This window comes from Dasypus novemcinctus, chromosome 15 (assembly GCF_030445035.2).
Source record: "Dasypus novemcinctus isolate mDasNov1 chromosome 15, mDasNov1.1.hap2, whole genome shotgun sequence".
NCBI classification, from domain to species: Eukaryota; Metazoa; Chordata; class Mammalia; order Cingulata; family Dasypodidae; genus Dasypus; species Dasypus novemcinctus.
In genome coordinates, this window is record NC_080687.1 from 35,694,610 (window position 1) to 35,716,040 (window position 21,431).

General features: G+C 36.4%; 2 protein-coding genes across 4 annotated transcripts in view; one reads left to right on the top strand and one right to left on the bottom strand.

Moving 5' to 3' along the window:
• Positions 1-21,431, bottom strand: part of UBAC2 (UBA domain containing 2) — a 211,404-nt gene that overhangs the window by 87,117 nt on the left and 102,856 nt on the right. The window lies entirely within an intron of this gene.
• Positions 1,139-16,557, top strand: LOC101432094 (G-protein coupled receptor 183). Its single transcript, XM_023588748.2, has 2 exons — positions 1,139-1,287; positions 14,155-16,557. The coding sequence occupies exon 2, from the start codon at positions 14,173-14,175 to the stop codon at positions 15,256-15,258; it is 1,086 nt and encodes a 361-aa protein (XP_023444516.2). The 5' UTR covers positions 1,139-1,287; positions 14,155-14,172; the 3' UTR covers positions 15,259-16,557.

Genomic DNA, 21,431 nt, shown 5'->3' on the forward strand with positions numbered 1-21,431 from the left:
CTAAAGTTACAAATTCCTACCAAATAATTCAATTCTTTCTATACCATCCTTGAAAATAGTAATCCAGTTTATGCAAGGATCTAAATAAAGGACAGCATATTCTATTTTTCATGACCCTGACTTTTAAGAAATACTTTCATATTTTGATCTGGAAGCTGACTCCAGTAACTTCCTCTAACCGGTCCTCCTTCTAAACTCTGGAGTTTCTGAAGCTTGACATCCACAATCTAAATCCTTTCCTATGAGAAGCTTCCAAATGTGCAAAGATAATTATCATTGCCCTTCCAAGTGTAAACATTATCAGTTCATTCAATCATTTGTCATAAAAGCTGCTATCCAGATCCCTGTCACCCCAGGCACACTTTGAGTCATCTATGCTCTTTCAAAATGCAGCACCCAGCACTGACAGCACATGGTCACATCAATCCTGGGTACAGCGTAAATATCACCAATCTTGTTCTGAGCACTAAAGTTCTATTTATTTAGCCTATATAATAAATTGTATTTTGACAGCCACATTACACTGTTTGTTTAAATAGAGCCAATTAAAATTATAAGGTAAACAGTTTACACGTGTTTATACGACTTGAACACAACATGCTGAGTTTTAGATACAAAGTGCCCCGTACCTCTTCCCTTGTCATTCTTGTGTCCATACAGTCCTTGATTCAATCTGTTGGCTTCTTGCCTAAAAACATCAACTGATCTGGCCCAAGTGCTGAATAGCATATTTCTCCCACCTACCACATAAATCTCTGTTTCTTTCTTATAAAACTGATAACAAATATAGAAAGTGTATACTACTTGCTGATACCAAGTTTCTGGATAGATGGAGTTGTCAAATTTTACCATTTTTTCCCTTAAAACATTTAAAACCCAGTAAGTTTATATAGAATATCAATGCAAATTATCAGTAATTATGATTCTTTTTTAAGTTTATTGCTTTACTCTTTCAAAGAATTTTTTGACACTTAAAACTTCATAGAAAATTTTATAAATTTCCAAAGACATAAACAATTTATACATTTCAAGGTTTTTTTTTTTTAAATAGCTATTAAAAAAATAACAGAAAAATTTCACTTCCCATTTTAAAAAAAGTACACACATATATATGAGGCTAACTGATCAGTACTACACTACTCAGTCACAGGATGACAGGAAAAAAAGTCACCACCATAAAAGGATGTCTGCATAATCTCTCTTAAAACAACATACCACAGTTAACCTACATCAGTTTGGGCAAGTACTGACTGCTGCTACGTAAAGGACCAAACAAGTCACTGATACGTAAGTACTAGAAATTTTCCTTTCTCAATAAATTCTGTTGAATTAAGATAACCTTTGAAAACCTAAGTTTTAATAAATAAGGTAAAGAATCTATTCAATAGCAAAGCCATAAATATTTCTAACAAAAATTATGCTATTAATATAGTTAATAGAGAATTAGAGAATCTGGTGACTGGCAGTTCTAACCAGCTATTATAAAGCTAGGAGCAAGCAGAGAGAACTATGCCAGAAATATCTTTACCAAACTCCCCAAATCGGGCTTACTTTGTACTTTTATGTGAACCCCCCTACACACAAAGCAGTGTGATATATAATTAGTAAGCAATGTCAAGATTTCAGGATACTTTATGAAGTTAATACATAATACATAATACTGCTTTTTTAAGGGAAAGGAACAAAGTTAATTCAAAAGAAAGTATTCCTACACTTTATATATGACATTATTATTCAGCATAATTTAGGAAAAAAAAGAGTTGTTAGATTTTACTATTTGAACAAGTATCTATGTACATAAAAGTCTTCTCTAAATCTGAGCTTATTTCCTCAGATAGAATTCCAGTGGTAGAATCCTGGGGCAAAGGGTATAAATATTTTTTTAAGGTGTAGATACAAACTTGAATTTTTTGGTTTACAAAATACTGTACCAATTTACACACTTACAAGCAAAGTACAAGTCTGGGTTTCATTGCCTCTCAGCCAACATGAGTATTTTAATTCTAAACAGAAATTTCAAATTTCAAATAGTAAGTGAAAAAACAGTATCTCTGTGGTTGGATTTTTATCTGTGTGATGATCAGTAGGGCATGTCTTCAAACATTTTGCTTCTCCAAATATTATTCTCAAACTTTTATGTGCCTAAAAACTATCTATCATTAGTCAATGAATATATGCTGTGATTTGCCAATTTTATGTCTACATTGAGAATGGTGGTAAGGGAAACTCTTGGCTAAACATAAGCTGTAAGGAGACTTCCCTTAAAGTGGCTTCATTTTATGTGTGTATGTGTGTGTCAGTGACAATACAGCGTAGTAGTGAAGAGCATGGAGTTTGCGTCCTATTATGTACAAGCTGTCTGGCCTTGGACAAGTTACTCAACCTTTCTGGCTTCAGTTTCTTCATTATAAAATAGGGAGTAATAATGTTGTCAAGTACTTATAACACTGCCTTTCATAGTAAGTGTTATCATTATCACCCCCGCCCTTGCCCATTAACTACCAAGGGATGGCTCTAATAGGCAAAGTTTCCCCTCCCTACCATTTCTGTGTGAACTATTCTTCTTGAATTTATTTGCAGATCTTTATTTTAGGGAATATTTTACAAGAAGACTATGAGTCCATGTATGATTATACCCCTTACTTCACTTGCTGCTTAGACTACAGATCTGCCAGTATTTCTGTGCGTATTTTCTCTCTTGGGGTTAATTATATTTTTTGGACACAACACTGCAAAGAACACAGTATTCCCTAAAGCATTCTTAGTTACAGAATCATGTATTATATGGGTGGCTATGGTGATAATTCCTTTTATATATTATATTCACCTGGCTTCCTAGAGCTTATCAGTAGTATGACCAGTTATTTAATGGAATAATTATTTCCTTGGGTCACTACAGGCATTTCATTCATTTATTCATTCCATAGGCATTTACTAGATATCTACTGTGGAAAGGTTCGGAAACAGTTTCTCCATGAGATAAAATGTTATATGAGATAAATTCCTCAACCTTAAGAAGTTTACATTTAAAAACTTAAAAAAGAGCTTATAACCTAATAAAGGATTTTACAAGTGATAACTTTTCTGTTGACAATGGTTGAGGGTCTACTAAGGCTGTTCAAAGCCCTAGAGTATGGTACATGCAAAGGACATGAAATATCCTCTGTTCTGTATAGTTCATCAGCTTCCAAAGAGATCTGTAAAGTATAGAGCATCAACAAATGTTAAAAATCCTCTGAAAACTGTCAGGTAACAAAGATTCTTGTAGTGTCTTGGAAGCCCAAGAGAGAAGAATAAAAATATTTTGTGAGATACCTGAGAATACCTGTAAATGCCTTTAAAATAGTTTTAAGGGAAACGGACTTTGGCCCAGTGGTTAGGGCGTCCGTCTACCATATGGGAGGTCCGCGGTTCAAACCCCGGGCCTCCTTGACCCGTGTGGAGCTGGCCATGAGCAGTGCTGATGCGCGCAAGGAGTGCCGTGCCACGCAAGGGTGTCCCCCACGTAGGGGAGCCCCACGCGCAAGGAGTGCACCCATAAGGAGAGCCGCCCAGCGTGAAAAGAAAGAGCAGCCTGCCCAGGAATGGCGCCGCCCACACTTCCCGTGCCGCTGACGACAACAGAAGCGGACAAAGAAACAAGACGCAGCAAATAGACACCAAGAACAGACAACCAGGGGAGGGGGGGGGGAATTAAATAAATAAATAAATCTTTAAAAAAAAAAAAAGTTTTAAAAGTAAATTAATAGCATGAAAGCCATACTAGGTATTCACCATCTCTTTCAATTGAAATTTCAGTCCAAATTGCTTTATTAAAATACTGTTAGAAATAATAGTGTAAATTCATTTACAGAACCTTTAATTTAAAATTACAAATAAATTGATGAATTCCTTTGTTTAAATTAATATCTATCTCTCCCCATTCTCCCCAGCCATCTCCTTTCTCCTCCCTCACCCTTCTTCCTGCCTCCCACCTACCCATCCCTCTCCTGTTCTCTCCTTGTATCCTTTGCTCCTTCTCTCTCTCCCCCTCTCTCTAACATTCAGACAGGCATGAGCTGGTATACATTAAAGTTTAGAGATGACTTCCTATTTTACTCTTTTCTATTGATAATATCAAATCATGTTGCAAATAGCAACTAGGGTCAAAATACATCATGTGATTTCTGGAACCAAACTGCCTGAATCCTGACTCTAACACTTAACTGCTGTGTCTTTAGGCAAGCCACGTCAGTGCTCTGTGCCTCAGTTTCCCCATCGATAATGGATTTGTGGAAATTTTGTGACAATTCAATGAGTGAATAATATAGAGTGCTCAGGGCAGTGGCTGGCACATAGTCCATGCTCAATAATATTAGTTGTTATTAACCCAGGGGTTATTGCAACCTAATTAGGAAACTTTGAGGATCAGGAAAGCTGGGGTTTTGCTATTCTTTAACTAATGGGTATTTTTTCAGCATCTATATGGCCAGATATCCAGCTGAAGCCTCTCTTATAAAAAGGCCCAACCATGAAGGACCGAACCACAAAGGAAACTACATCAAGATAAAGAGTTTTCAGTTTGTCTAGGGATCAGGGGGGCACCATTAAAGGATACTGGGAGAGGCTGTTGCAATAGCTCCAGAGAGAAGTGAGGATGACTTGAAGGAAGGCAGTGGTTAGTAAGAGTAGTAAACCAACAGGCAGACAGAGAGACATAAAGCCATGGTGCAGAGGAGAGGCCAGGTGCAGAAGAGAAGGCCAAACGCACAAGAACAGCTAACTGACTGGAGGTAGTGGGTAAGGGAGGACAGAGACTGGGATACCATCCTGATCCTTTTGGATCTGTACTTCAGGAGAAATGTGAGCAAATGACGTAATTTCTCAGATTTCTGTTTATCCAGAAATTAAAGACATTAAATGGTTCTGCCTAATTCCATGAGATAATAGAGACAAAAACAAAAATTGAAGCTCTCTTGAACTTTAAGAAGAAAAGGTACATATTATTTCTAGAAATATTTTGGCCTCTAAGAAGAAATATATAGACTTTTACTATTTAATAAAAGCATGTTTATGGTATGCAGTTAGGTTATCCTGCCATATAGAAACATAAAGTATTTGTTTTCCACACACTGAAGAAAGTATTAGAGTGAGAGTCTTTTATTTTCTTATAATTCATAAGCATGATATAATGTAAGTTCTTCAGGCTATCATCTCCTTTGATAACTTTCATAACGTCTTAGTTAGTACTAAAGCTTCCAAAAGTCACACAAGGAATAAATAATCAGTGCAAAGTGAAAGAAAAATAGCTGGGATATGTAAAACCCTGATGTGCCATTGGGTATTTAACCAAATAATTAACAGTATCAGGTGACTTGCACTTGCCATCATTTCCAATGCTATGTACATACTTGAAGATCTTCATTGAGTACCCGCTGGGTTCAGAACACCATAAAAGGCACAAAGAAGAACAGTTTCTGTCTTGACAAACTTCTTTCTTGGACTGTCCTGTAAATGACCCTCTGCAGACCTAGTGAGAGATAGTCAGATAAGACTATGTCATGGTGTCAGCAGCAGGGTCACAGAGCAAATGATTCCTTGGTAAGACAGCCCACTGCTGCGCCTCCATTTTTTCACACTTCCACAAGCCAGAGAAAACAGGCTCGCCAGGAGGTTCCCTCAGACAGACTGACCACTGACAACTCTACTCTGAATGTAATCACTCTGGCATGTGAGAGGTCCTTTCAGGATCACTCACTTTCCATTCTCAGAAAGTGGGAGGCAGTCACCATCACATTACCCTTTCTGGACAATATTCCCTGGATCCTTCGAAAATATGAATCATGGACAGTTTAGGTCTCAAACCTGGTTGAAAAAAATCACCTAATAGCATACAAATATTTATTTAACTAGGTTACTGAAGTATGTACTAACTATTAAAGTAGTCGATTGTAGTTGATTAGCAGCCTAATGGAATGGATGAACTGACTTTACCAAAGAAGTGATGGGAGGTGGTGGTGTGCTTCATATTCCTTTTCCACAAACAGGAATTAATGTTTCCTACTTACCTGTATTACAAACAGATCTCATATTTAGTCAGCTTAAAAGGAGGCAAGAGGGAAGGGGACTTGGCCCAGTGGTTAGGGCTTCCGTCTACCACATGGGAGGTCCGCGGTTCAAACCCCGGGCCTCCTTGACCCGTGTGGAGCTGGCCCATGTGCAGTGCTGATGCGCACAACGAATGCCCTGCCATGCAGGGGTGTCCCCCACATAGGGGAGCCCCACACGCAAGGAGTGCACCCCGTAAAGAGAGCCGCCCAGCGCCAAAGAAAGTGCAGCCTGCCCAGGAATGGCGCCATACACACGGAGAGCTGACAACAAGATGACGCAACAAGGAGAAACACGGATTCCCGTGCCGCTGACAACAGAAATGGACAAAGAACACACAGTGGATAGACAGAGAGCAGACAACTGGGGGGGGGGGGGGGGAGGGGAGAAAAATAAATAAATCTTTAAAAAAAAAAAAAGGTAAGAAAAATCATTGATTGGAGTGTAACAACAAGGTGTATGTGACATTGGGTTAAACTCAGAGAGCCCTGTTTGCTCAACTTCAAGAACAAGAAGGCTTTTTCAAATTATTGACAAATACTTAACAAAACCAGATCCCTGGAAGAAGAAATAATTAATGATTTCTTTCTTCCATGGAGTTATGTTTGTTCTCAAGAAAACTGACACAGCCTCAGCAAGACTCTCCTGATAAATCTATCCTTGTGCTTATTTCCTTAGTAAAACCGTAACTTTGCAATTCCAACTCAGCTGAGCTTTCCCCTGCTTTCCCAATGATTTTATTTTCCCTACTCCTGTCATTTTTCCTCAATCTTACCTTTCATCAAGAAACAACAGTAAGAACAGTTTATCAACAGAAATGAGAGAGGGAATCTGATACAACAGCACTCCTTTTTAGCAATTATATTTGTATGTCCACATTTTTGGGAGTTCCATTTTGTTTTTTTTTGTTTAAAGATTTATTTATTTCTCTCCCCTCCCGCCCCCCAGTTGTCTGTTCTCTGTGTCCATTTGCTGTGTGTTCTTCTTTGTCCACTTCTGTTGTTGTCAGCGGTACCAGGAATCTGTGTTTCTTTTTGTTGACATCATCTTGTTGTCTCAGCTCTCCGTGTGTGCAGTGCCATTCCTGGGCAGGCTGCACTTTCTTTGGCGCTGGGAGGCTCTCCTTACAGGGCACACTCCTTGCATGTGGGGCTCCCCTAAGCGGGGGACACCCATGCATGGCAGGGGACTCTTTGCATGCATCAGCACTGCACATGGGCCAGCTCCACACGGGTCAAGGAGGCCTGGGGTTTGAACCGCGGACCTCCTATGTGGTAGGCAGACGCCCTATCCATTGGGCCAAGTCCGCTTCCCCCATTTTGTTTTCTTAAGAGTGCTCCTGAAACTTTCTCTATGTTGCATGCCATTGTGGGCCCTTGAAGTTAGATTACCATCTCACTTTGCAAGCTCTATCTTGAGCAGACTTTGACCTTTTACAAAAAAGTCACCTTCTGGTAGAGTTTTTTGTTTGTTTTTTTTTTGTTGTTGTTTCTTCTTTTTTTCTTTATTTTTAGAGTAATGAAAATGCTCTAATATTGACGAAGTGTTGAATGCATAACTCTGTAATCATACTAAATACCACTGATTGTACACTTTAGATGGATTATATGGCTTATGAATGTATTTCAATAAAATTGATTTAAAAAGTTAATTACAAAGAAGTCACCTATCAAGGATCATTTCAGCATGACTTGATCCATCCAAGTAATTTTCAAAGCCTGAATTTAAACAGATTCCTAAAAGTTTAACCCCTTTTCATTTAAGGGGCTGTTATAATTAAAAGGATAACTATTACAGCTAAGGATGACATTTCAGGAATCTTAAAGCAGAAACTAAAAGCTGGTACTCTAGTTCTTACTAAATCTTTGAATACTGTAAAGGCTTTTTGCTTTTGTTTTTGCCAGAAATAAAAATTAACAAAACACTTTAATTATCCAAGCAAGTAAATTCAGATTGTAGAATGTACACACATATCCTGCAAAAATCACAAATGTTTCCAAGTTGGTATCCAGGGCAAATATTTCCAAAGAACAAATTACTTTAGAGCTTAGACCATTTTCTTGAATACTAATAAATTAGGTTTTTTTGGGGCTTTTTCTTTTTTTTCTTTTTTGTGGCTAGAAAGAACCTGTCAGCTCATGTCAACATGTCCGGTTATGCAAAATGAGATGATAATATCTAAAGAAATGTTAGCAACTCTATTAGCAATGAAATAATTTCTAGAGAAAGACACATACTCAGGTCTACTTCCAAATAACAAAAGTAGATTTACTTTGGAAGACACTTTGCTGAGGAAGAACTTGTTATTTTACTCATATTAGTATAACAGTAAAGTTAAAAGGATCAAATACTGTACACAAAGACAAAACCAGCATTGTCTCCTTTGTTTATCAATACAAATGGTAAGAGAAACTGCACAGATGGCTCCAGGGTGGCTGTCAGATAGCTCCTTTTTGAGAGGAAAAGATGTTCTGATGGCTACAGGAGCCACCTCCCTGGGTCAATTACTATCTGTGCCTTCAGTGTAAAGGTTGTCTCAATGTTTGAAAGATTAAGGACTTCGCTTACCAATCCTGCATGCTTTTTCATTAGGAAGCATGATGACAAAATTGTAAGTTTTATAGATATTTGAGTTCTAAGGGAAAAAAGATTTAGAACAAACACTTGTTTCTGCTCTTTCCTGAGCAATAAATTATAGTAATTTCAAGCCCAACTCAGTGTATTTACTCTAAATAACTCATCAGAAGTTGCTGCCTAATAATAATTAAATTATAAAATACTTAGAATATAATCAAGAATAAATATGAAGTTATACCTGAAAAGTGACTAAAAGAGGAATTTACAATCCAAAGGTTGATAAAGGAGCACTGTAATGCAAAGATGAATGAACACTGGTCTTTGAGAAGGAATGTATGAGAAGGAATACAGCAAAGAATATTGAGATAATACTTCATTCGTATAACAGAACACTCTCAACATTGTATATTCATCCTCCAGTTCTAGACTCCCCAGTATAAAAAGTATATAGAGACACTAAAAAAATTTATTGAATAAAAGAATAGAGTAGTTCAAGTTTCAGAATATCCCATAAGATGATTAAAGGAAGGTATAATATAGTATTTCTGAGGGAAGATTATAATAAATTGGGATTGGTTGATATAAGAATGGAGTAACAATAAAGTACATGAAAGAATTTTCTCTCTTTGAACTTGGAAAGGATCATAAAATTGGTTAAAATGATGGAATAACAAAGGATAGATGTAAGAACTAAAGTCCCATTGTCATTAGGAGGAATCATTCCTCTGCTGTGAAGCAATTTTACCACATTGTGACTATGAAGTTTATTTATAGGTAAAGATGGCCTTAAAGCCTAGATCACTTTAAAATCACAAATTGCAATACAAAATAGCTGCCCCTGAATGCACTGGACAGAGCATGAGACTTGAAGCCAGGTCAAAAGAGAGAAGTATCTGGAAGGATTTAAACCTCTTTGAAATTCAGTTTCCTCACCAGGAAAGTTTATAAATTGGCAAGCAATGACATACTATTCTCTGATTCTCACTATTAGTTTGACTTTCTTAATCCCTACAATAATAATTGCTCATATAGAAGATTATCAGACTCTATATTTTCCCCCTACCAGGTTTTTTTTTCTAAAGATTTTATTTATTTATCTCTTCCCACCCCTTCGTTGTTTGCATTTGCTGTGCCTGTTCATCTTCGTTTATTTAGGAGGCACTGGGAACTCAACCCGGGACATCCAATGTGGGAGGGAGGAGCCTAATCGCTTACACCACCTCCATTCCCTGCTTTGTTGCGTGTCTCTCATTAAGTTTTTCCTCTTGTGTCTCTTGTTGTGTTGCCTTGTCACATCAGCTCCCTGCACCTGCCCATCACACCAACTTGCCATCCTGCTTGTCCTCTTTAGGAGGCACTAGGAACCTCTGCTCCCAGCTTTGTTGCGTCTCTCATTATGTTTTTCTTCTTGTCTCTTGTTGAGTTAGCTTGCCATGCCTGCCTGTCGTATCAACTCGCTGTCTTCTTTAAGAGGCAACAGGAACCAAGCCATGAACTTCCCATATGGTAGGTGGGAGCCCAGTTGCTTGAGCCACATCTGCTTCCCCCACCATGAATTTTTAAAGCTACTTCCCATGAAGCTGCTTTAAAATATTCTTCAAATATTCTATAAAATAAATTATAGGGGAGTGGGTGAAACTCATTGGTTGAGCAGCTGCTTCACATGTATGATGTCCCAGGTTCAATTCCCAGTACCTACTATAAATAAATAATAAATAAAATATGTGTTCCATCAAGGAGTCTACTTGGACTTTCCAGGAAAAAATGAAAATAAATAAATAAATAACCCATTTGCATGGAAATTAAGAAAATTTAACAAAAGAAGTTCTTGATGCCTGTTCCTAAGCTGCAGTCCTTGTCTAGAATATTTGCCTTTCCCTTGCTCCTCAAAACTTGCCTCTCACGTGAAGTCTTTCTGACTCACTAGAATCCTTTTTTTACTATTTTATTTCCACAACTCAGTTTCCATGATTTCCTCCTTAAGAATCACTGGATATTCTTTTTCTTCACAAAATATAAATATAAACTCCATAATTACTGTTTTTTGTTTTTATTTTCCACTTCATTAATTTCAGTTCTTATTTTTATTATTTTCTCGTACTTTCTTTGGACAAATACTGTTCTTCTCTAGCTTCTTAAGCTGAATATCTAACTTGCCTTTTTTTTCCTCTCCCCTTCCCCCCCTCCCCCATTGTCTGCTCTCTGTGTCCATTTGCTGTGTCCGCTTGTATTCTTGTCAGTAGCACCAGGAATCTGTGTCTCTTTTTTTTTGGTCTGTGTCTCTTTTTGCTGTGTCATCTTGCTGCATCAGCTCTCTGTGTGTGCAGTGCCACTCCTGGGCAAGCTGCGCTTTTCTCGCATGGGGCAGCTCTCCTTATGGGGTACACTCCATGCGCGTGGGGCTCCCCTACGTGGGGGACACCCCTGTGTGGCTCGGCACTCCTTGTGCATATCAGCACTGCACATGGGCCAACTCACCACATGGGTCAGGAAGCCCTGGGGATCAAACCCTGGACCTCCCATGTGGTAGGCGGACGCTCTATCAGTTTAGCCAAATCTGCTTCCCTAACTTGTCTCTTTTCAAACTTTTTAAAAAAATAAATGTATTTCTGTCTTTACATTTTTCTCAGATGAACTATTTAGCTGCATCCACAATTTGACGTATAGAAGGTTTTGTCATGTAGCTCTAAGCATTTCAAAATTTCCACTGTGCTTTCTTCCTTAACCTGTGACTTTGTTAGAAATATAATTTTTAGTTTCTAAATGTATCCTTTATCTTTTTAATATTGATTTCTAATAATTTCACTGTAGTCAAGGGGTATGATCTGCACAATAATGATTTTCTCAGTTTTGAGACTTCTTCAAAGATGCCATGGTTAATATTGGCAAATAATTCCCATGTTCCTTCACAGCATAAATTCCATTGCATAAAGGATTCTAAACCCCTCTAACAGATAAAGCTTTTAAATCGTGTCGGGTAAATCTTCTAAGCCTTTATTATTATATTCTAATAGAAATATGTTAAAATCTCCTATTATGGTTGTAGATTTGACAATTTCTCCTATAATTCAAATTTTGCTGTTACATGGTCTGAGATTATGTTGATAAATTCATAATTCCTTTTATGTTCTATTTAGATTGTTCTATTTAACTTTTGTAGTGATTCTCTTTATCCCAATTAATAGAATTTGCGTTAAAGGACATTTTTCCCCCATGTTAATATTGCTACTCCAACTTTCTGCTGGTTGAAATTTGCCTGGTATATGTTTTCCCACCCCTTTATCTTGACCTTTCCTGAATCACTGTTTCTGAGTTATACCTCTTCTAAACAGCATACAGTTGGATTTTTAAAACTCAAAACTGATAGTCTCTGTCTTTTAATCAGTAAATTCAATTCATTTAAATTTGTTAACATATTTTTACCCTCTTATTTTGTGTTTTATATTGACTGCCCTTACTCTTTTTTTTTCCCCCATAGTCTCCTTTCTTGTCTTCTCTTGGATAATAAAATGTTCTATCTCCATCTTTGTTCTCTTTTGCTTTCGATTATATTTCTGCATTTTAACAATTAACACTGTGTTAATGATTAACCTCTGTAATCCTCTGATAATCCTTGATGCCTGTTAGCAACACCATTTTAGATTGCTAGAACTCAGTGAGCAGTGACCTAATTCACTAACAGCAGTTAGGCATACAGATCTGTAGTCACTGCTTTGGATATGGGTGGAGAAAGTCTTTTATCTTTAGTATATGGTGGCATCATTACTAGATGAATTGAAATTTTCTTGTAATTTTGGTGACTTTCAGATAAGATTTTCACAGAGATAGTCCTATCAGATAAATTATTTTTCTCCTAAAAATAACCAAGCAGAATTTGTTGCTGTGTTCTTCCCTAGTTTTTTCATGTATGGGTTTATATATCTATATGCATGTTTTTTTATTAGGGAAGTTGTGAGCTTACAAAATAATTATGCATAACATGCAGAAATTCCCATACATCATCCCTCCACCAACACCTTACATTGTTGTGGAACATTTGTTACAGATTATGAAAGAATATCATGAAAATATTACTACTAGCTATGGTCCATAGTTTATATTTGATATATTTTTTCCATATACCTCCCCTCAAATGTTCGTCACTGTTACAAGGTGGTAAGCATATGATGATGCATGGGAAAAATACAATTAATGTAATTATGATTATAGTTAACAGCAATATAGTAATATTTTTGCATCAATGTCAAAGAAGATACTGTATCAATGCTAAGGGTCAATAATAGGGAAGGTATGGGATTTTTTGCTCTTGGACTGAGAAAAATGTTAAAAAATTTACAGAGGATGACTGCACAACTCTGTGATGAAAGTGAGAGCTACTGAGTATACACTTTGGATGGACTGTTCAAGGCCATGGGACTGAGTAACACACTGCACCATGTGGTAGATGATGAACTGTGGTTAACAGTACAAATATGAGAGTGTTCTCTCACGAACTATAACAAAGGTTCCATACTAATACTTGTATAGGGTTTTGACTGTAGAAGCTTTCCACTTTTGAACTTAGGACTTGAAATTTCTGCCTTAACATTATTTATAAGAAAAAGTTGTAAATAATTCAAATGTTCTTTAAGGGAGTAGCTAAGCAAATTAGGCATTAACACATTGGGACACTGTGGATTACATGCCTACAGAAAATCTACAAATATTACATTGCTCCTTGAAAATGTAAAGTGAATGAAGCACTACACAAAATACCACATACATAATGCTTACTGCTATGTGCAAATGTAGGCAAGTGTACTGCACAAATCATTGCAGTACCTGAGAAGTGATAAAGTTTAAAATTAATTAAAAATTTTCCCTAAGTTGCTTTAATTCTTTTCTTTCTCCTTTCTCCCCCAACCCCCCCCCCCCCCCCCCGCCTTCTTTTAATTCAAGAAAGCCTAACTTTCAGTTCCTAACAAGGCTCTAGCTTGTTTCTGATACTTTTTAGGTTAACACAAATCAGATCACTGTGGTAAGTTCATATTTCACTACATATATGTGTGACTGATTTCATTTCCTGGCAGAGATATGCATTTGGCTAAAACAGAAAAAAGGAAAAAAATCCAACTGAAACTCAATATAAAAGTAAAGTTTTAGACCCTTCTGAAATGTGGGGTACTTTACATGATTTTCTTCTTAACCAGAAAATGATTCAGAAAAAGGAAGGGGAATTTCTACCTAAAAAGTAGTGCCTCTCCTCATTACAAAAATGCATTTTTGCCCTATTTAAGCAGTTCAATGTCTTTTGCCAAAGCCACCACACTGTGAGAATAAAAAAGATAAATTTTATACTCTGTTCATTCTCACAACCTTTATCATATATAGAAAGATACTATATATCACAGATCTTTTAAAAATTCAAAAATTATTTATATAAAAGAGAGTTTACATTGCTTTCAATTAAATATGGTTTTAATTAAATGTACCCTTCTTGATTTTTCCTAGAGACACTGAATACCACTGATGGATATAAAAATGGATAACAATTTTACCACGCCCTTTACAACTCCTCATGGAAACGAATGTGATCTTTATGCACACCATGACACAGCCAGGATATTAATGCCTCTGCATTACAGCACTGTCTTCATCATTGGACTTTTTGGAAACTTGTTAGCCTTGGTTGTCATTTTTCAAAACAGAAAAAAAATCAACTCAACCACACTATATTCAACAAATTTGGTGATTTCTGATATACTTTTTACCACGGCTTTGCCTACACGGATAGCCTACTATGCACTGGGTTTTGACTGGAAAATCGGTGATGCCTTCTGCAGAATAACTGCTCTTCTGTTTTATATCAATACATATGCAGGTGTGAACTTTATGACCTGCCTGAGTATTGACCGGTTCTTTGCTGTGGTGCACCCTCTAAGATATAACAAGATGAAAAGAATTGAATATGCAAGAGGAGTTTGCATATTTGTCTGGATTCTAGTATTTGCTCAAACACTCCCACTACTCATAAAACCAATGTCAAAGGATGAGCATGGAAAGACTAGATGCATGGAATATTCAAACTTTGAAGAAACAAGATCACTTCCCTGGATTCTGCTTGGTGCCTGTTTAATAGGTTATGTCCTTCCACTCATAGTCATTCTCATCTGCTATTCTAAAATTTGTTGCAAACTCTTTAAAACAGCCAAACAAAATCCACTAACTGAGAAATCTGGTGCAAACAAAAAGGCCCTCAACACAATTATTTTTATAATTGTTGTGTTTGTTATCTGCTTCACACCTTACCATGTTGCAATTATTCAACATATGATTAAGAAGTTACGTTTTCCTGATCCCCTGGAATGTACCCAAAAACATTCATTCCAGATTTCACTGCACTTCACAGTGTGCCTGATGAACTTCAACTGCTGCATGGACCCTTTTATATACTTTTTTGCATGTAAAGGGTACAAGAGAAAGGTTATGAAGATGCTGAAACGTCAAGTCAGTGTATCAATTTCCAGTGCTGTGAGATCAGCCCCTGAAGAAAACTCACGTGAAATGACAGAAACTCAAATGATGATACATTCCAAGTCTTTAAATGGGAAGTGAAAAGTAATTAAATCTTGGATTATTGTAAAATATATTGAAGAACTTTGAGAGACTTTTCTCACAGAAAAAGGTTGTTCAGCTTCCCATTAGAATTCCTTCAAAACAGTAATATTCACTGTGTTCTAACTTCACTCTTTCAACTTAGAAGTAAACTGATATAAATTTTACAGTTCAAGAGAACAACATAAAGCAAAATTCTAAGTTGCAAAAGAAAAAATATGGCAAGACAGTCTATCTTAATAATCCTCAATTGTAAAGACAAAAGTCTTGCGTTGTTGAAAAATTAATCATATTATTTCTTGCCCAAATTTGGCAAAAGAAAAAAACAGACTGATTAGATGGCATTTTGCCAATGTAAAAATGTCAATACTGTAATATATTCCTTCAATTCATGTTTCTTTTGATCTTAGGTTATATTGCATTGATAACAGTTTATTGTTTTGTTTTGGTTTGAGACATAAAACTTGGTTTCAAAGTAGTCTTTTGAAATAAAGAGCAGGGTACTACAAAATTATGAGTATATCCCTCAATGTTAATTTCCACTCATCAGCAAATGTTTCAGGGAGGATATAATTAACAATAGATAGATTCAGATATCAAATGTCATAAACGATAGTGGTGACTGAGACACTGAAAGCATTGAGCTTTCCCCCCAAAACAGCCAGTATATTATTTAAAGATCCACTGCTCAGGAACATGACAAGGACTTTACATGAAGGGCCACAATGAGAGAAAAGTCTATTTGCCAAGTTCTTCTTGGGAATAAGGAATTTGTACATATACTTGGTTTTCCTTGGGTCTCCAGGGACCTTTACTAGTTGGTAGTATCTTGTATTTATATTTCAATAGCTTGGGTTATCAGAAAAGGGACTGGGGTGTGTGTATGTGTGGCGGGGAGGGAATGACAGATACAGTTATGCTTCCTAAATAAGACTCACTTGATGGTAGAGAGATAGGGGGCAAAATGCAAAATGGTAAACTTAAGAGATTCCAAGATTATTTACCTCACATTATACACTTGCTCAAAATAATACCTTTGTATGGGGAGCATGACCTTTATGAGGATAGTCAACCTGTTAGCTCAAATATGTTTTACCCAAGTCCCCCAAATTCCCCCGATATGATATCTCTAATTTTGATCATAGAACATAAAGAAATGAAATGCTATATCAAAGGTCATACTTTCAATTTTGATTGGGCTTTATACCCTGGTAATAGTTTCTTTAATGTTCTTATCTTACTCATTTTCTACTTTTATCCTGTAATAAAATTAATCTATTAATGGTTGACTCAACACCATTTACTGAGTACTTCTGGAATTGCATTACATTAATTTCACAAGAAGCTACCTGATCCTAAAGTCATTGACAAAAATAGGCACTGTTCTCTGTAACACGTTATGAAGACAGGTGAGACCACATGGCTAGAAAAGAGAATCCTAGTGCCTTCCCAGATGAAGCAAAAGAAAGAGAAAACACTTTTTTTTTTTTTAGGTATCAAGGATTGAACCCAGGACCTCATATATATGAAGCTAAGTGTAGGCACTTAGCTATACCTGCTCCCTAAACCACTAAATTTTATTCATGGTAGCACTCAGGTAATCAATTGCATTGGGTCCCTAAAGAGAAACACTGAGAAGGTCACTAAAGAAAAACTAAACACAAAGCTATCTTAACTTCAGAACATCTCGCTATACTAGTTCTATGACTACAAAGGAGCATAAACTCTTTATAGTATATTATGCCAACACGCCTGTCTCAGAGCAGATGACAGACAGTCCTCCCTGTGCTAATGTTGGCAATTCTTAGGATCCTTCAAATGGGGGAGTAAATACCTATTGCATTTGACAAATTAATAACATATTCCTTCACCTGTTTGGTTTTCTGTCTCCTCCCCCCACTATACCACTAATCTATATAAATGATTTTATCCAGTCATTAGTAGCCATACTGCCCAAAGGCAAACTCTAAACCTATCTCCAACTAATTCTTTATAAAAATCTTGACTTCAGTCAGAACTCTGCTGTTTGCTCTCCTTGTAAAGGTACTCAAATTCATTAAGACATTACTCACACGTTGCCTAATGGCACTGTAGTATTGCCTTATATTATTAGATGGTTTTACATCTGTTTATGGTATATTTTCCTAACAAGTAGGCAAGCTTGGAGAACATATAATTCTTGAATTTTGCTATGGAACAAAGGGGCTGTCTTAGATATATTATTTGAAAATTAAGACCCTTTAAGTATTTCCTACATGAATCAGGTAATTATTTTAAAATATAAATAATAATGGAAGATAAGAAAAACTCTGGGAAAGCTGGTACTTAGTTATTATGGCAGTTAATTGTATTTGCCCTTTCCAGAATTTAATTTTTATTTCTCAAAGAATCATTTGTTTAAAATTTTTTAAAACTCAAATCTTTCTAGTTTGAATCAGTATAAATGCATTTATAATAATGTTAGATGTCAGAAATATCAGGTATATTTGAAGAGCTCTGAAATTTATAAAATACTCCAAGCATTATGTAATATCTTCTTTTTTACAATCCTGTGAAATAGGATGGGCAGACAGTATCACCCATGTTTTATAAAGAAATCTAAATTCAGAAAAGGCATGGGGTAAATTAAAGGCAGCATCAGGAACGTAATGCTGAATATATATCTCATCCATAAAGAAGACAGAAATGAATCACGTAGATCCTGAAAAAGTGTTAGAAAGCTTTGTTATATACCAGCAGACGAACAATCTTTAAATAGGGACAAATAACCCAACAGTTGGTAGATTACAAACTCTGCTAGTCTGTGAACTCTGTGAGGACCAGGACCTCATCTGTTGTAGACACCCCACCTAGTCGGTACAGAGGGTTTTCAAACATCCATTTAATTAACGAATATGTTCTATACTATTAGTGACAAAAGTATAAAGTCCTATTAAAATATCTGGGAAGTTCTTAACTTCTCAATAAGAGGAAACACTCTAATTGCTTAATAGTATATGTTCAAACACATGTATAATTGAAGACAGTTATACAAATGCAGAGCTCGTATCCTCTAAGAGCTTGAAATTTAAACCCCACATATTAAAGGACAGAACTAATTAACCAACAAGCCAGTTTAAAACTAGATTCAGAAATATGTTCTGCTTGGAAATAATTTTATATTTCAAAAGGTCAGGACACTTGCTACTACCAACCTTAAAAAGTACCATGAAATTTTAAAAGGGAAAGCACTGATCTTAAATTAGACCTTAGAAAGGTCTATTTTGGTCACTTTTTAGCCTATGGTAATTTGTTATTTTTGTAAAGCTAAAAAAAAAATTTGTTCTTTGACTATTCAGGTGAAGAATGAGAAAATAATTAAAAGACTATGAGTGGAAGTAATCTTGTAACAACTCTTGACCCATTTTTTTTACTCCAGGGGAGCACTAAATTTATGAAAACAGGTGCTAAAGGAAGTCTGTTTTACATTAAACTCTGAAAAAGTGATCATTTTAAAAATCTCCAACTTCTATTCAATTAAAGCTTTAATTAGCTAAGAATGAACAATTAATTGAGTGTTTACAACATTCTACCTTTCTAAGCATTTTGCAGGCATTATCTAATTTAATCCTCATTACCTTAGGTGATGTATACTTTATTATCTCTATTTTACTGATGAGGAAACTACAGCACCAAGCACTTTGAATGGTGGGGCTAGGATTTTAAAGCAAAACCATCTGACCCCAGCGCCTGTACCCTGACTCAGAGCATTAGGATGTTTCCATGAGATGAAATACGTTAATTAAGAGATGTGTCCAGTTCCACTCCCTTGTCTGAGCTGTTTCTCTATCACCCTTAGTTTCCTATCCCTTGGACATCTCACCATCACTGCATCTGAACTTTAGCTCAATATCTTTACCCTCAAGGGTCCCTAACTTTACCATAAACCCTCATGGTTCATTCTCCCAGGCACCCAGACCTGAAACTTGACCATCTCATTCATGGGATTTAGTCAACAAATCCTGCTTGGGTTTTTTATTCTTATACTTTACCATGTACATTTTTTCTTTGTCCAAAATTACCATCCTAGTCCAGACACTGGCCATCTCACACCTAAATTACTACACCATCTTTCCCTCTGGCTCACTCAACTAGAGCCAGAAACTGCAGGATGTTGTACTTAAAGTCAGCAGATTAAATTATTATTTATACTACTACTACTACTAGTAGTAGTAGTAATAAACACATGCTAACAATTATATAGCATAGTGCTCTAAGAAATAAGCTCATTCAAAACTTATAATAATTTTGTTGCAACTCATTCTATTATTATCCCCTTTTTACAGATGAGGAAACCATGACCTATAGAGGTTAAGCAACTTGCTCAAAGTCACACAGCTAGAAAGTGGTAGAGCCAGGTTCTAGCCTCTGGCAATGGCAACTCTGGAGTCTGCACTCTTAATCACTATGTTGCCTCTTTTAAGCAAGTAGAATTATATGTGCCAGGTCCTGAGAGAACTTCAACTAGGAGCATGGATTGACATGTGACACTTCCAGGCTGAAGCATTAGAAAGCAGTGAGGATCAATGAGTGGGATCAGTGAGTAAGACTATCTCTTTTTCTCCTGCCACAGGGACCAATAATGTTCCAGAGGGGGGGACCACTGTCAGTCTGAATCTCTGAGTTGAATAAGTAGCACAAAAAAGACACACACTTATGTTTGACACCACTGAGGTTTCAGGATTAATCTGTGGCCACAACATAATCTAGCCTATTCTGAGTCATATAGAGTGCTTAACCTACTTGGGACAAAAAGACCAATACACAAAATGTAGGAAAAGAAAAATGTACAAACTATCCAGTTCTCCCAGTGAACAAATATATTCTTCTTTCATTAATTAATGAACTTTCATTGTGTCATTTCATGCTCAAAGAATAGAATAGTTCATTCTCCCATGATCTAACACATCAAACACAGGTTCCTTTCCCAGATGTTCAAGCCCCTCCAACTGAATTTCTCTCCACTGTCACACACACACACATTCCAAGTTAGCCTGGTTGGTTTTGTCGCTGTCCCAAGAATATAACAAGTACTGTGTTCTCACTGGTTGGACTGTTCCACTTCCTTCACTACTTATTTTTTACATTGACATCCAAATCTTACCTCCTGCTTTAATTATTATTTAAATACTCAAAGTCACCCATCTTCCTTTTCTCAACTTATTTAATGCTACAGAGCTTTAAATTTATTTGCATATTACCTTACAATAAAGGAAGAAAAAAAATACATTAGGCTGGAGACCAGGGGCCTCGTTCTGGTTTGGCTGCCAACCAGGTATTACCACTTTGAAAGCCCAGTCTTTTATCCCTTCTGTACTTCTGTTATTTTGTCAGTGAAATAATAGTGTTAGATAATCTGGAAGAATTTTGCCAACTGTCATATAATCTACGGTCTATTATTTCATGAGCATTATTCTTGCATCCCTAAACAGAAACATAAACTCCTATGAAACTATTATCTTGTCTTTTACTTCTTCCTATTCTGGGTAGCCCTTGAGCACAGCACCTTGCACATAGATGATGCTCAAAAAAAAACCATGTTGACTATTGGTTATCAAATATTAGTTGAAGATATGACTATATATGTACATTATTATAGTTTGATGGGGGAAATAAAAGGTTTATATTATCACAGGTTGTAATTTCCTAGGCGGCAATAGATAACTGATACAAGCACTGGTACAATAATAAGGTATATCCAGGTCTCTCAACTTAGAGAAATCTCTGCAACAACGTAGTTAGAAAGAAGGAACTGTTGGAGACGGCAACATACATGGTATAATATGCATTTTTGTTTTGTTTCCATAGTTTATCTTCAAAAGAAGCTGCTGCTTCTTGTTAATAACGCTTTTTAGACGTCTTGTCTACTCAGTAAACTTGAAGCCACATTACTTTCCATCCTGCACAGTACCTACTACAGTTGACCAAAACAAGAACTTTTCGATTGGCTTTTAGCAGTTTCCTCAGAGCGTGAGAATATTTATTTCTGGTTTCTGTCTCTTATAGGAATGAGTTTTCCCAGGCAGGTTTTGAGAAGAAAAAAAGTACATCAGAATGAAACTACACAGAAGTCATAAAAGTTCTGTGTTTTAGTTCTACTAATAAAAGAGTAACATTTTGATGTGTTCTTATTA